This window comes from Fukomys damarensis, unplaced genomic scaffold, assembly GCF_012274545.1.
Source record: "Fukomys damarensis isolate Sample0158 unplaced genomic scaffold, DMR_v1.0_HiC HiC_scaffold_11, whole genome shotgun sequence".
NCBI lineage: Eukaryota > Metazoa > Chordata > Mammalia > Rodentia > Bathyergidae > Fukomys > Fukomys damarensis.
Window position 1 is genome coordinate 6732593 of NW_022900923.1, and position 16468 is coordinate 6749060.

A 16468-nucleotide genomic window follows, 5' to 3' on the forward strand; every position below is an offset into this window, starting at 1 on the left:
AGAATAGGTTCTATGCCTCTCTCTGAGCACTGGTATTCCCTCACAGAAGATGTCTTGGTTGTCTCATAGGTTGAGTTCCAACCTCTCAAAACAGTAGTTGGGCAGAACCAAGTGTAGCTCACCTGTCTGCTTCAACCCTTGGCTATTTCAGAAGTAAAATGGTCTGTGCACTCGCCACACCTGTGATCAACGCAGAGCGCCGGCACATCTCTCCTTCCTCAGGTGTTCAAGGGAAGTAAGCACCAGGCCAATGTGTAGGAACACCACGTGGGCTGTGCATAAAGAGCACACAGGGAACAAAGCACTGTGGGCTAACCCGGGGCACCCTCCTGGCCCTCTGCTGGCTTGAGTCCAAGAAGATGACCATTACAGCAACAAACACAGCTTCCAGCACAAAGAACACCCTCATGTGGCCTGCCCTGAGGGCCAAGATCCAGCAGAAGGGATGGGTACAGAGCCAGCAGTTGCTCTGTTAGATAACACAGCTGCTATTTCAACATCCAGCTCATCTAAAACTCAGAAATATCCATCCCAGTGTTTTCTCTAGATGGCCTATAACTGGAAAGCTTCCTGTTTTCCTACCCCTTGCAAAAGCAGCATTGGAAAAAAAACAAAGCTGGAAGAAGTACAATTCCCTATGCTTACCACAAGGTAATTCTTGCTGGAAATCTGACTGCCAAATCCCTGACTACATCAGCAGGTTGAATGAAGTAAAATAGAGCAGATTTTCCTTAGCAGTGAAAAACTGCATTAATCCCTGACTAAAGACCATTTCCCCCACTGTGTTCAGAATGGAACTCTGGAAGGAACCTGCCAGGCTTGCAGTTGCTTTCTTAGAGGACTAAATCCCTTTCCTTTCTACTGGAGAGGTGGGTGGTAACGTATGAGCAGCTCTGGATGTGGAGCCCAAGACCACAGCACCCAAATTTAACCTGTTTAGGTTTCTTCTTGAGACTTCTCGGGATTATTTAATATCAAATGAGGTAAAGCATTTGAAACTGCCAAGTACTGGGTTTGGAAATTGTCTTCATTTTACACACTACCCTCTGGTCATGGGGATATCCTGGAGAAGGGAATACAAATAGCAATCTTACCCAGCCACTAGTCTGGATTCTGGGGATGGAGGCTGGTGGGATATTTGTGGACTGGAGCAAAATCTGAGAGAGAACTTTACGAAGTTTGACTTAATACACCAGCATCACCCAGAGCCATCCTCACCTGCAGCACAGCCACTGTGATGCCATCTCATCCATCCCCTTTGGGACTGGGAGCAGATGCTATCACAGAGAGGTGGCAGACAGGAGCCAATATCACCATCTCTATCCTGAGGACCCTAGACAATTCCTGACCCCTACTTCAAAGTGGGAAGAGAAGAACGGACCACACGGGAAAATGGTCGAGGGGTAGAAAATTGAGCTTCAGACAACCTCATTCCTAAAATATATCATTCTGCAGAAATGATGCTATGATGCTTTCTATAGTAGAGAAAAACCAAATTGTAATTTTGACATCTCATGGACTAAATCGGCTTGCTGGGCTTGGATGTAGGCACAATTTGCTATGTTGTTTCTATAAAGAAATGTAGTCTGAGTTCCCCCAAAAAACAATTTATATTTGAACTCTGAGACCACAGCTCATTTGTTAGTAAAATTGCAGTAATTGTTTTCCTTGGATATTTTTAATTCCCTTTTTTTTTTTTGGTGGTACTGAGGATTGAACTCAGGTCGTTGCTCTTGCAAGGCAGGCCACTGAACTGCTGAGCTAAATCCCCAGCCCTCCTTGGATATTTTTAACGAGCCAAATAAACAAAAGCCACCCAAAGCAAATGATCAGTAATTGAACAATATGTACTAATCTGTAGCAATTAAGCTTACTTTAAAAATATGCACGACATTGAGAATGGTGAGAATTTTTTATGACAGCAGTTGAATGAAGTTAATGTCTGACATAGGAAGTACAGATGTATCCAACAGTCTTAAGCTATTTTAAAAAAAAACTATCCATGCAATAACTGTATACTGAGAAATTAACATTTTCCTGAGTGCAAAATTATAAGAACAGTTAACTATGAGCCAATTGCCCAATTCAATCCCCATGAGAATTCTGAGAGGTATTATTATACCCAGTTTTACCAATGAGCTAAACTTGAGCATGAAGAAGTAATTTGCTCAAGGTCAAAGAGAGAACCTGGGCATTCTGACAACCGACTTTCAGTTGTAATGTCGCACAATACTGAAAGTCAAAGGCTTATAAATCTTCAGACTTCGCCAAGACAGTCTCTTAAAGGATTTGCCTCTATGTAATAATGCTTATGCATTTTTAGTAGCTACAGTTTCTTTGGGTGGAAATTCCTATCTCTTTTGTATTTTGAGATTTCAGAACAGGTAACACAAATCAGGTGCCATCATCCCAGACTTAATGGTGTCTGTGCTGCACACAGCAAGTGGGACAGCTACTTCTGCCCTCTGCAATATGGTCACTGTCAGAATTACCCTGGCACAGCCTGCTTCTAGAGAGGCAGAGGACAAATGAGAACAGACTCCGTGTTTATGAAGCTGAGGTCAGACCCACCTTCTGCCCCTTCCTGAACAAATACTTCAATTCTCTGAGCTCCTTCCATCTCTTTTCCAATGAAGATAACCCTCACTTTGCACTTTTTAATTATTGAACAAGATCTCCCCAGATCTAGGAATCAGAAGTTCTGCCACTGTTACTTAATCTCTACCTCAAAATAAAATGGAGACTCTACCATACCCTTCACAAAGATGTAGGGTCTGAGTACACCTATGAAGTGGGTAGAATTTCCCACCCCATGGGGAATAGTTCACTCACGCTCAGCTGGGTAGAGGCACTAGCCACACTTGTGCCTGGCGGACATAAGCTTTTCCATCCTCAAGGTTTCCTGATGAGAACGGCCAAGTTCTTTGGGTCCCCTTCCCCCAAAGGGAAGGCGGCTTAGGTGATCAGAAGTCAGGGAGCACATAGGTCAGCTGCCACGGTACCTACCAATTCCAGGCACTTGGGAGAAGCCATTGCAGTTCCCTGTTTATCCACAAGGGAATGAAAACCTCACTTGTGATCAACCCAACTTGCGAGTGGTGCGATAAATCTATGACTTTAAAGAATTGATCAGGGCCTGGCTGCCAGTTAAATCTCTCTCATGATGTACTGTTGTGGTCCAAAGGATTTTTGAAGAACTTAGAAACTCTAAAATAACCACCAACATTCTGAGTAACTTGAGGTTAGAGACCTTTGAAGAATCAAACCTTTAGGGAGGTGGAGGTGTCCCCTCCCAGGACTGTGGGAAGGACCTGACTTCTTTTCCAGATTTAAATATGCCTATTTGAAAGTTCCGATAAATAAATTGAGGTCAAATGAGAAAAATCGTAAATCTCAAAGATATACAAGGAGGTAGGGAGAAGTGAAAGACTAACTCTTAACAAAGCAGGTTGGATTTAAATGTTAGTGTTCCTTACCTTCTTATCGAAGATGCAGTCAGTTCTGACAATTACCAATAACACAAAGGGCTTTTCGGTTCCTACACAATGTTCAAGGAAGAGGTGACATCCCACCGAGCCCTTGACACATAAAGGAGAATTGGATTCCCTCATCTCTGGTCTTGGTCTGTGTCACCATGTGATTTGTCAGCTGGGACCTTGTGACTCAACCACTTTAGAAGGTAACTGAGAGCTGGGGCTGTAGCATATTTACTTTTCATCTCATACTGGGCTCTATTCACATTTAACAAGTACTGACAGCTTGAGGAAAAGAATAATGACCTGCCTATATTTTAAATAAGGTTTTGAAGCATTTCCTACAATTATAAAATGTTAGCCACTAGGCAGGTGTCAATCACTCCAGGGAAAGGGCTGATACCCCTTTTAAATGGTGGGTCTATCTAGTTAATTTCAGTTGAGATCCTCCAGAGAAGATAAGGCACCAGTTTAAACCAGCCAAAGCCACCCAGGCCCTCTTCTAGCTGACCTGAAGTAATTTCACTCATTACGGTGTAAAGCTAAATTCTTTACCCCAGGGACTTCCAGTCCGCCATTTTTAAACAAGCTATGAAGCAGCATGAGCTGAAACTGGGCATTCTCAGGAGTGTGCCCACATGTAGGTGTGACAGTGTGTCCGAGATGAACATGCGTGGGGTTCCTCAAGATCACCTCCTTGCTTGCTCTGTCCAGGCAGAGGCACTGCTCTGAGAATGAGCCCCAGTATCCTCCCCTTAGGGGCTTCCACCAGAAACCTCCCTCATCTCCTGGCTGCGCTTTACTCACCAAGGCGTCAACCCGTTGTGTTCAGGGACAGAAGTAACAAAAGCAGGAGCTGTGGTGCCCAAACCAAACAAGGACCTAAGGAACGACCAAGCCAGAAGGAGAGCGGACCCTTCCAGCTGCTGGTCCGCACCCAGCAATGTCTGCCCTGGGCCGAGCCTTTGAGCACGTGACAGACACGGGATGACTTAGGATAAGGGTTTGCACCTGACCTCAGCCCAGGACACCTGAAGAAACAAGAGCAAAACAAGGTATCGCTTTCAAGAGAAGAATACTTAAACAGCTCACTAGCTTGAACATTATCCAGCGATAGAGGCTTCTCTGCAAAGAACGATTTTAAATTATAAAATTCTGTTTATCAAGGTTTGAGCATCAATTTGAACTGAAGGCCAAGAACAACTTATCTTTTCCTAACTCATGTTCTGAAAAACTTTTTTGCTCTGCTTCAAGGACCTATGGCCTTGTTCGAATGTTTTTGGATTTGACAGGGTGCATGATGCCTGCACAGTTTCAAAATACTATCATCAATAAACACAGCTGGAAAGCGCTACTTACCCGTGTCCTGCTAATGTGATTTAATAGTCTACACAATGTCCCGGATGCCTGCTGGACATGTCATGTTCTCATATAATCTTTATGACTGACAGTCTAAGTTGTGTCTTTTCATATAACTGAATATGGTCACTAAATATACGAATATTAGGTATTCAAACATCTCTGTCATTTGTTCAAGCATTTTGACTTTTGTAAGAGGCTTGCTGTTAGCAAGAAATGGGGCCAATATTCACAACACCTTTTATATTTAGGAAACATTTTTACAAAGAAAAGAGATTTTTATTAGGGAAAAAAAGCCTATTTTAATACATCACCAGATATGAAAATGCACACCAAAGAAATATAATGGTTTTTAAAAAGAACAAAGCATTACAGAAAGCATGATATGCTACACCTCTAAACACTGGAAAAAACACACACACCCCCCAAAGCCCTACACACACGTATGTACACATTATACAGTGACATATGAAACACACTGGAAGAGAAGGACATGTTTTTCTTAGAAACATACAACACAATTTTCCTTCATTTCTTTCAGCTCAAAGAAATTTTTGATTGAAAGTTATTTCCTGTCTAACACTACACACAGGAAAGCTCCTAAAGCAGAAGACTCTGTTTTTCCCACAAGTGGCCAACTGGAAGTTTAGAACATGTTTTGTATTCTTTAATGTAAACTCCACATACAAACAGAGGCTGTCACGGTGCTTGCCATTTAATTGCAACAAATGAGCAGACAGCTTTACATGGGACTAGTCACACTACAGTAGAGGACTGGGTGATCAGTGCTTCCACACTTGGCCCCTTGCACGCAGGTCACTGGAGGGGACGAGGTGCGGGGATCACAGGGATCACACTGCCGTGCTTGCTCCCCGATGAGGAAAAGCCCTTGGAGGAGACGGCCGTCCTGCCCGGCGCAGTCTCTTCACTGGACCCGACAGTTCTCGCTGTTCGTGGGCTCGGGCCTGGCGTCCGGCCTGGGGACCAGCGGGCTGCGCCTGGTTCTGGGGCCATCCCTGGGGCTGTCAGCCGGGCTTCTCCCGGAAAGGTGACGGACAGAAGCAGACTTCACGGTGGGCTCTGCAGACCCTGCTGGGCTCCGCTGAGCAACCTTGACCTGCAACACACAAAGAGGCTGAGATGGCGTCCACGTCCACAGCATGAAAAGCAAGCACCATCTCACCAAGTGCATGACCTGTAACACAAGCTTATGATTTCCTTTCCTGAGAACAGACCCCATCCTAACGGTGGACTTCGAAGGACATGGGACAGACACAGTCTCTAACAGGTCATCAGATGTCCCTGTTGCTTCTAAAGACCAGACTGGCTTCCTAACCGTGTGGCATCGTTAGGCCAGAAGGTCAACACTTTGGAACAGAGACCTTGTCTTGTTTTCTGCCTATCCCTAACACCCACAATACCTTGACCAGGCGGGAAATGTTTGATATGTTTTTGTCAATAGCTGCCTGTTTGCCCTAACTGATCCCCCACTGTCATGCAAACTGAGTAGAAACCAAGTTAGGAAAACTTCTTTGGGTGGAAGCTATATTTCTAATATTTAAAAGACTTAAAGGCTAGAGATTTAGCTCAGTGGTTCTGCCGCTTGCCTCGCAAGCGCAAGGACTGGAGTTCGATCCCCGGTACCAACAACAACAACAATAAAAAGACATATTAAAAAGTATTTGAATCATACTCCTTATATTTTGTGCTTCCAGTTGGGAACCCATCCATCCTGGGCAACGTAGCGAGCCTGGTATGACAGGGAGCTGTTCAGGAAATTCATGGGTTATGTATTATCTTGGTTCTATGTACTTGCACATAAGCATGGGGCTACCCTTTTACTGTTGATTATACATATATTATGTAGTACAGTGCATGTATGATATTTGTCACATTGGCAATAGGGCAATGCATGAAGTACATAAGGTAAAAAACAGTATGAATTAAGTTTATAAAATGGAAAAATACACAAATGCAATAGGGGATGATTCAGTTAGAATTTCCACTTTGGGTGCAGGTGTTATAGCTGCGAGCTTCTTGCTTGATTTTGGTGTCCTAGGAGATGAACTGCCCAGTTTGGGTTCACAAGACTACGATAACACATACACCACAAAGACTCATCATTTTAATAGTTTCTTTTCTAGTAGGCTTGCTAATGGTATAAAAATTAAATTAATAGAAAAATACAAGATCAATGCTAGTCAACCAAGAATAGTGAATGGGTATTGTACTGCCTGGTCTCCAGTCCATGTGAGCACAGGTAAATTTACTACGAGAATTCAGATAGGCACTGACCCAAAGGATGCAGTGCTCTGCTTCACTGATTTGATGAATGAAGGCTAGGAACAGTCACTAACGTTAGGATAGAAAATATCAGTGCTTGTACCCCTCTACGTTTACTGGAGATGGAACACTGGATTGCATATGCAAATATGAAATCTTTTGGTTTAATATGTGGAGAAATGTTAAGCAGGCACGTGGGTATGTAATTATCAGGGTCTTCCCGCAAGTCTCAAAAGAAGTAAACTAAAATTAGTAAAGTTAAAAATGAACAGAGCATCTAATATATCTTTAAGTGTATGGTAGGAATAAAATGCAATTTTATCTGAGCTGATGCTTGGAGTATTGTTAGATCCAGCTTCACGAAGGAACAAACAAATGATGACTAAAGCGGTGATAATAAATGGTAAAATGAGAAGCAGAAAAAAAAAGGTTCACTCAGGAAAGTGGAAAGCAGGAGCAGAAGACGCAAGATCTTTAAATGAAAAAGAGGGAAGCCATGCAGTACATCTGTCATCCCAGCCACTCAGGAGGCTGAGGCTGAGGCCAGCAGAACAAGACCCCATCTCAAAAAACAAATCAGTATATAAACAGGACAGAAAATGAAGAAACGCTCTCAACAGGGGCAGACGGGTGTTCAGTGCAGGTACTGGGAAGTGACACTCGCTGAGCGACAGTCTTGCAAGGAACAGGAATAGTCTCCCCTGTGTATTCTCTGCATAAGAAGCACACAACTTTCCAAAGCACTGGAGACTTTTCATTACAGGAAACCTCGCGACTCAGGCCAGCAGAGCACACCCTGAAGCTCTGCTTCTCTCTCCAGTCTCATGCAGGGTTCTGAAAAGGAACAACCCAAAGGGCCAGGAGCTACTGGGAAATTTCCATCCACAGAAAGCTGAAGGAAAAACACAGCTTTCCTGGTAACTTTTTTTTTTTTAAAGAAAAATAGTGATACCAAAGACAAATGTTTCCCTTGAATTCAACAGATGCAAAGTGTCAGATCTTTAGGTTCGCCAAAAAGGAGAGAGAGAGAGAGAGAGATCACATAAATAATGATGAATTGAGCCAGCAAGACTCTTTCTTAATCCCAATTAAATTCCCAAAGTATACTCCTTGGCTTTTCCCAACTAGAATCAATTTCTCCAATACCCAATTGAAGAAACTGTACTCCAATCAGTTTAAACCATGGAATGATCTTCACATTGGTTAATTACAAGGTCAAATCCACCAAGCATTAGCCTGTCAGGATAGTGCATCCACACCTGCCTTACCAATATGTCTGCAGCCATATGGGGAGAGAGAGACCAAAGAGTGGGTTTCTCTGTGAAAAGGAACCCACTAGCAGAAAAAAGTGCAAGGCCCCCAAAACCACCGACAGCTGCCACACCTTGGGCCACCACTCAGGATGGGCTTTACAACATAGGGGCTGGACCTCTGGGCATGGACTGCCGTGCCCACATTCAGGGATCAAGTCTACAGTCACTAGGAGTTTGGGCACAGTCACCCCAGCGGCATGACAAATAGAATAATCCATGCCTAAGGTGCATTGTCCCCATTTGGCCCCACTTTGAGCTTATCAGATGTCACTCGGTGACCTAAGGAATCATCTATCTCAAACCCCAGCCAGTGAACTCAGAGGAGAGCTCGTAATCCTGAGTGTCTCATAAACTTGAATTATTCCAAGAAAAATGGATGCACCTTGATACCATAATGTTAAACGAAATAAATCAGACACACAAGCTCAAACACGACATGGCTTCTCTTATACGAAGAATCCAAAGTACAAATAAAGAGCAAAGTAAGAGACAAGTGGTAGAAAATAGGGAGACAGATCTTTTGCGAAAGGGAAGAGGTCCCAGAAATGGAGGGAAAGGGAAGAGAGGGTGGAAGAAGGGGAAGAAAAGAGAATTAAGACGTCTTATGTCCATGTACCAACTCTACACAAGGACTGTAATCATTATGTACTCCAAAACAAACAGTAGTAAAAAATAAAAACCGAAAAAACATTAAAAATTTTTTTTTCCTCAACCCAAAAAAGCCTGTGTCTAAGCCACTGCTTTAGAAAAATAACACCGTGCTCTACATTTTAAAAACTAGATGATGAAATATGCTTAATGGATGAGGCAAGCATTTTGCTGGGTGAGTCAGAAAACATGGAATTAAACTGCAAATTACTACGCTAGGTTTGGAAGAGTTGGGACCTGGTCCCTGCCTCCGGCCCTCCTTTCCAGCAGACCCCCATCGCGCATGCGCCAGTGCCAGCTGCAAGGCACCTCCCGGCAGACCTGAGAGCAAGCAGCCTTGCGCAGCCGCAAACCTGCAAGAAACCATGGTTACCACTCTGCACCCTCAGGCTCAACAGCAGCGTGCCCAGCAGGCCCCCTAGTGTGCAAAGCTTTCTCCTAGATTGTAAATCTGAACGTCACCCGCAAACTGCTTTACCAGCAATTCCTTGTTATGGGGGGGAGGAGAGGAAAAAAATGACCCCTGTGGTGATCTGATAAGACGATTTCCTAAGACACCTTCACAAACACCTACGGTCTTGGTCACCTCATGACAAGTCTTGGCTATGGTATTTGTTGAATCTCAGCATTATCGTTCGTCAGGAGGGCACGGGAGCCACATGATCAGTTACCTACTCATTCGCAACTCAGAAGACAGGAATTCAAGTAAGTAGCATCAAGGGGAGAGCGTGGTGGCCGACAGGGGTGGGCAGTGCTAACTGAAGTGTCACGGCTCTCTGTTTAAGGGGCCTATGGATACTTCTTTGCTCTCTGCAAGTATCCGACCACCGGGAACGGATCTCACCGTTTACTGAGGGCCAGGGCGGAGGCTCCCAGTCTAGGAAGTGACCCAGCCCACACCAGAAGCCAGAGCCTGACTCCCGCTCAAAACAGCTAGGTGGTGTATTGTGGCCATATTGCAGGCAGACAGCAAAAGTTAAACCCAAAGGAGAAAAGGAGGTGAAGAGAGATGAAGAACGAATATTTGAGGGGATGGAGGAAAACGTACACAAAACGGTAAGTACGTTATTTCTAACGCAAGTAACGGAGGTCCCATTTCAAAGACTAAAAGAAAATCTTAGACTTTTCTCATCCTTGAATTAACTTTATTATAATATAAAGTAGCAACAGACTTAATAGTCTTATTAGTAGGTTATAACTTTTGTATAGCTCTTCCACATCAACAACAACAAAAAAAACCAATATGCAAACTTGTTTCTGTTTTGATGCAACTAATGACCAACACTGTTTGCATTTGGTACCCAAAATCCTAATGTGGATCATCCTTGCTCACAGAATTACCACTTTTTAAAAAGAGTTACTATACTTTCAAAGCTTTCTTTCTTTTTCTTTCTTTTGCTAGTTTCAGCTTATTGGATGGATCACTCAAACTCTGACAGGTGAGCAGAGTAACATCACAAAATGTTAAAACTTCTCGAAGCTAGCCTAGCAATTTCCAACAGTATTCCCATGGTCCCCAATTTGAAAAGCTCTGGCGCTGTGGCAAGAGCAAGATCGGGAAGCTGAGAGAGAGGAAGTACTAACGCTGGGAGGATACGTCTTTATGAGTCTCACTTTCTTCATTCTCTTACAATAACCACTATTGTGGTTTAAATCTAAAATGTCCCCGAGCCTTCGTGGGCTCATCGGGAGGGATTCTGAAATTGCTTTATGGGGGAATATAGTTGATGCACTGTCAGGAGGCAGAGTCTGGCTGGAAGACGTGAGTCACTGTCCGTTTAACCCAGAAGGGTTTATCTCCTGTCCCACTTCCTCCCTTTGCTGTCTACTTCCTGTCCCCAGGCTGGGAGTAGCTCTCCTGCCTTGGAGCCAGCAGGCTATGGACTGAAACAGGAGCCAAAACAAACTTCTCTTTCCTTAAATTGTGGGTGTCAGGTATTTGTTCCAGCAATATGAAAAGTGACCAAGATAACCACTTACTGTGAGAGCTCAGTAAATAAGAAAATAAGATGAGAGCAGTAAATAAAATGCATGTGTTTCAGACCAACAGGAACGGACACTATTTTTCACTAAGGGGCAAGGATGGCTCCTAGTCACCCATCTAGGAAATGACACCACCTAACCCAGGAGCTCAAACCTGGCTCCTTCTGACTCCTGCATACATAAAGAGCAGCTGCTGGTCTGGCTTACAGTATCGGGAATAAAGATCTGCTAGCCCATACTCTCTACGTGCTAAACAGCATTTGCTGGGCTGTCTGTGAAGCACATAGCAGTCACTGAGATCAAGTCCTCTCCTCAAAAATCACAACAGACAATTCCAGGAACACAGCCCTTTCTTTAGCTGTCTGCTAAAACAGTGCTTTCTCCAGACAGCAAAGAATTACTAAAAACCATGACAAATATGTAGCTGGGGGCAGATGAAAATGGAAAGTGGGGAAAAAACAATGATCAGTACCCCGGGCAGAGGCGAAACGTCACCCTGGAAACCTCCTCAGGGGCCCTCTGCACTGTCACACAGCAAATGGCTAGAGGTGGCTGTCAGGGCGGGGACCAGCTCCTGCCGAGCGGCACTGCCACACCCAGGCTTGCTCCTACTGACTTCTCTGCTCCACAACAGGAAGACGGTAGGACTCAAAGCGCTGTTGAGTGGGAGGGCTGTGATTTCGTGGGTCACAGACGGGAGCCCCAGGCTCGCTGCAGTTTACCTTTTGTGATCTGCTGCCACCAGCTGTTGGTTTGGAGGACTCTGCAAGATTTTCTTTGCCCGCACTCAGTGGGGACAGGGCTGACTTCTGCGCAGCCAGGCGGGGGCTGGTCCTGGTGGCCATGGTGGTCCTACGCAGGACATAGGGGCTGGTCTTTCCGGTTGGGATGTCAGCAAACCCTAAGGGCAAAGACGCCGGCTGTCAAGGCTGCCCAGTCCAATTCCCCACATAGTGGAACCATGCAAAGTCTTAACAAAACCAACTCCAAACATGTTTTCTCCCAGTCTCTGGGACCAGAGCTTCCCCAGGGGTCACCAACTCCAGCGTATTACTATCATATTTTCTCCTTTTAGAAACAAAGAACCACATGGGGAAGAAGGAAAAAGCAGCAATGTGCACCCCAAAAATATTTTTTTCTGCTTCTTCTCCTACATGAATGTTCTAGCTCGCGCTATTCTAAGATCCAAAGAACACCAGCAGACCTTACTATAAAATTTGGACTGGAGGGACAAGGGGGTAGGGGCAACATAAAAAAGAAAAATCAAAAAAGCCAGCTGTCACCTGAAGGGAGGAAAGGTACAGCGATAACAGAACCTTCAGGCAGCCACTCTGCTGGAGGACAAGATGGGCAGCCCGGCCTTCCTAAGAGTGACCACACACTGGCTTACACCGGCTGCTTCCAGAAAAAGAGCGAACACTGACTGCAGGGAAAAGGGGCCACCAGCCCCAAGGACACGAAGAGACAGCACATCACATGCTAACGGCATGCTACGCCATTCAGGACTGTGTTTCTCCAACGATCCAGCAAAGAATGAGCTGTGATTTGGGGAGGGGGATTTCCAATCTGCTGTGCGATATTTTTGAATAATAAAATAAGACCGCCCCCAAAGCAAAAACATCTACGTGCTCAGATGTCGCAACAATATCGACTGCTATGAAAATTTCTAACCTCTTGCACACAGTTTCTGAGCATTTTCTGGTCATGAATCACCACTAACAGGTGGTTTTTCGGCTGACCTGCACCTGTTGGCCACACCTGGGCTAGCATGGAGTTTAAAAATAAAAAAGTATGCTCAGTGGTGCCAGCCACAGGGCCAGCATCCCCAGGGCCACTGTCCTCCTCATCTATCTGTAACTGATGGAAGGATGAAAAGTTTGAGGGGGTCCCTGAAGAAACACCAAATTCCAAACAGGTTTCTGACAGTCATTTTTCAAATCCACCAGCTCTTTGTGTAGTGGGTTATGAGGAACTAATCTTAGTCACTTTTTTTTCACAACAGAAAGGAAAATGATACCTTCCCAATTGAAAAATGAACCATGGCAGGCCAGAGATTTAGCTCAGTGGTTCTGCTGCCTGCCTCTCAAGTGCAAGGTCCTGAGTTTGATCCCCGGTACCAAAAAAACACCAGTGAACTATGGCTATGCAGAGCAGTTGGAATTGTTGTACAATAACCCAAACACTTAAAAAGTCAATGTTTCTATTTTTTCACGTGAATGATTATACAGAACTTCAAAAGAACACACATATAACTTCCAGGGGGTTTTTTGCTTTCTTTGGCTGAGGTGGGGATAGAACCAGGGCCCCACAGGCTAGGCACGTACTGTACCACTGAGCTCTACCACCAGCAGCCTGTGAAGTTGTTTAAAATTACGCATACCTTTCTTGACAACTTCCGGAAGCCCTTCCGGCTCAAACTCTTCATCCTTGGCAGGGTGGATGCCACCGGTTCCAACCACTGTCCTGCTTTTCTTAGGAAAGGCCTCTGGGGTAGAAGGAGTTAGTCCTCCTCCACTCTCCCAATTCCCACTGCACCTTTGCCTCTTGCCGGAAGCTTTGCTTTGACCAGACGATGACTTCCCTTCCCCAACCAAAGGGGCTGGAGACGGCTCTGGAGTGGCTGAACTCCGCAGGGGAGAGCCGCTGAGACCGTGCTTCGGGTGCTGTGAACTCAGGCGAGCCACCTGTGTTTCCAACATCTCCTTCGCTTTCTCCAGCTTTTCGTGGCTTATCAGCAGGGAGCAGTACTTATCGAGGTACTCGTCAGCCTCCTTGGCTCTGTCTTCAAGAGTCTCTTTCAGCTCTCTGATCTCAGCCCTCAGCTCATCCACATTAGCTTCAAGAGCACCTGTCCCAAAGAGAGTGACACGTCACACGCAAGCTGATGCTGCTTCTGCCCTGGGGCGCAGGCCACCGCAGACTTACACCGCATTTTGCCGGAGGGGTTGGGAGAGTTATCTACTTGTGTTGGCATCGTTCAGACGATGTAGCACATCCAGGTACAGAGTCTAGCAGATGGCGTGGTCTTATTGGAACAGCTCAAATAAAAGCCACCCAAATCTCTACCTCCTGTTAAACTTCCTCGAGGAAGAAGTTACATGAGATCAGACGAACTAAGCTTTTGTACCTTCTTTTCCCCCATCCATTCTTCCCACCGTAAGTGAACAAGAGAAGTCAGGAAAGATCACGAAATGTGTGGTAGGGCTATGGGGACAGAAGGGGACAATGACAGGAGGTGCTGGACTTCTAAATGATAGTTTTGGTGAACAATATAAAGCCTTAGTCAACTGCAGCGGACCCTTGACTTACGAATGCAATTTGCTCCAGAGGGCTGGTTATAACTCAAGTTACTCAACTGAAGGTGCAGGTTCCTCTCCACAGCCTTCGAAGACTCTCTCCTGTACACAGGCAGTTCTCAAGGTCCTGAGAGAGACGCTGGCCTAGGATTTCACAACCCCACACAGGAAAGGGTGCTGTCGGGTTTCTTCCAGAGCTCTTTAAGAGTTAAATTTGTATCTGAGACCAACTGGAAGCACAAGTGGCCGGCATTCAGGTCGTAACTCAAGACTGTGGTTGTAAGTTAAAACTAAAATTCTTGTCTTAACCGAAGTTGTTTCTATGTCAGGCCAGTTGTAACTCGAAGGTCCACTGTTTCTGCCACAGGTGGCTTTAAATCTCTTTTTAGAAAACAGTCTCCGAAGCCCCAACTTACCCTAAGCACTGCCCCACCAGGTCCACAGCTGACCACCCGCCCAGGCATTGGGTGAAGCAGCCACTCACGCCACCTGCCATTGCCCACCCCAGGGAGCCCTCTGAGAGTGGCAGAGGAAGAAAGTGCCGGGGAGGGATGGGGATTTAGCTCAGCGGTTCTGCCGCCTGCCTCACAAGCACAAGGGCCCGAGTTCGATCCCCAGTACAAAAAAAAAGTGACAGGGAGAGGTATTCTTTGTCTTTCAGATTTGGCTCACAGACCCCCAAATTTAGTTCCCCACCCCTTCCTCTTAGTTGAGCCATGAGGCTGGGCCAGGACCCATCAGAACCAGCTACTTCCAAGTCAACAATGTCAATGCAGGTGCCAAAGTGCCTTTCATGAAGAAACTACTTCAACAAAGAACATGAAAAACTCTTCTCAGAGGCTCACAGGTAAAAGGCAGCACTGGCCGAGCGTGGTGGCACAGGCCTGTAATCCCAGCACTCAGGAGGCCGAGGCAGGAGGACTGCTGGGAGTTCGAGACCAGCCTGGGCTACGTAGTTCAGGGCCAGCCTGAACGACATAGCAAGACCTTGTCTCAGAACAACAACAACACAAAAAGGGTAGCACCAGAGGGTTTTGTTTTTGTGAGTTTTCAAGAAAAGAAGAACAACTCAATTGCAAAATGCAGGCTTCATTCAAGATCCTATGACTCAAGTGAAACTCAGAAGAAATGAGTCACTGCTGGGAATGGACTCAGAACAGAGCCCTAGAAGCAGCTCCTCTGAGCGCACACACACCCAGTGTGCCCTTTCACCCCTGGGAAGCAGGCGTGACCTCCCAGCGCTCACCTGTGTTTTGCTTCTGGGCAGCTTCTCCTTGAGACAGCTCCTTCTGCAACATTTTCTTCTCCTCTTCCAGCTGTCTGCAGGATTTGAGCAACAACTTGATTTTCCCCTGAGCGCGTTCATTCTCCTTCTTCAGCTGATCTACGTATTTTAGGTGGTCTGTCTACAAAGCCAAGTAATTCCATTTAAAACTCCGAACCCTTTCACAAGGCATAAGAAGCAACTATGAAATACAGTAAAGAACCATAGATTATAAATTTCACACCTGAAGATGCATAGCCGCCCCCCCGCCGCTTCCCACGCCTCCCCACACCTCCCTGGCACCCGTGGTTTTGTCACTCTGTCCTTAGCATCACGAGCATCAGTCGTGGCTCCTAAGATAATGTGCATGGCTCCTAGGCTCATGACAGCGTCACACGGTGGCAAGCACGGCAAGTCTGTGCATAACACAAGCCCGAGGTTATTTATGCTCAAAAGTTGAAAAAAGTTCAGTGCCTTCAGAAGATCTTAGAAAATCCATCCACGAGAGCACACACACTGCATTAGCAGACGGCAAAGAACCTGTGACAAAGAAACCTACTTTGCTGCTCTTTATTTCCTCCAACAGCACATTTAATTCCGCAGTGAGCCTGTTTTTCTCTCCACTGAATTCTTCTTTCAGCTCTGTTGTTTTCTGTACCATATCCTGCATTTCCGCCTGGAGCTCAGCCTCCTTCGCAGTCATGGTGTTTACCTGTGATGTAAAAGTCATTAGCATCTGCTTTGGGGGCATCTGTTTCGATCACATTAGCCACTCTGACCCAACCTTCCCTGACCCTGACATTGGCATCCAGTAACCAAACAGATGCTGGCTACTCTGCCTTGACTACT

At 45.6% G+C, this 16468-nt stretch overlaps 1 protein-coding gene and 1 long non-coding RNA gene across 5 annotated transcripts in view; one reads left to right on the top strand and one right to left on the bottom strand.

The window, feature by feature from the left end:
- Positions 1 to 5143: 5143 nt before the first annotated feature.
- Cenpf (centromere protein F) overlaps positions 5144 to 16468 on the bottom strand; it is a 47995-nt gene continuing 36670 nt past the window's right edge. For 2 of the 3 annotated variants that reach the window (XM_010642522.3, XM_010642526.3), the window contains 5 exons: positions 16179 to 16331; positions 15602 to 15761; positions 13440 to 13907; positions 11782 to 11960; positions 5144 to 5949 (listed from right to left, as the gene is read on the bottom strand). In XM_010642522.3, the coding sequence (XP_010640824.1) occupies positions 5758 to 5949; positions 11782 to 11960; positions 13440 to 13907; positions 15602 to 15761; positions 16179 to 16331 (1152 nt within the window). In that variant the 3' untranslated portion in view covers positions 5144 to 5757. The remainder of the gene's footprint in view (positions 5950 to 11781; positions 11961 to 13439; positions 13908 to 15601; positions 15762 to 16178; positions 16332 to 16468) is intronic. The other variant, XM_010642524.3, reaches the window with a different exon arrangement.
- LOC104875128 lies at positions 9357 to 12666 on the top strand. Of its 2 annotated transcripts, XR_783957.2 has the most exons (4): positions 9357 to 9781; positions 9862 to 10132; positions 10479 to 10515; positions 12135 to 12666. It is a non-coding gene; the product is annotated as an uncharacterized LOC104875128 (long non-coding RNA). The 2 variants fall into 2 exon arrangements; XR_783958.1 differs by lacking the exon at positions 10479 to 10515 and having other exon boundaries at positions 9358 to 9781.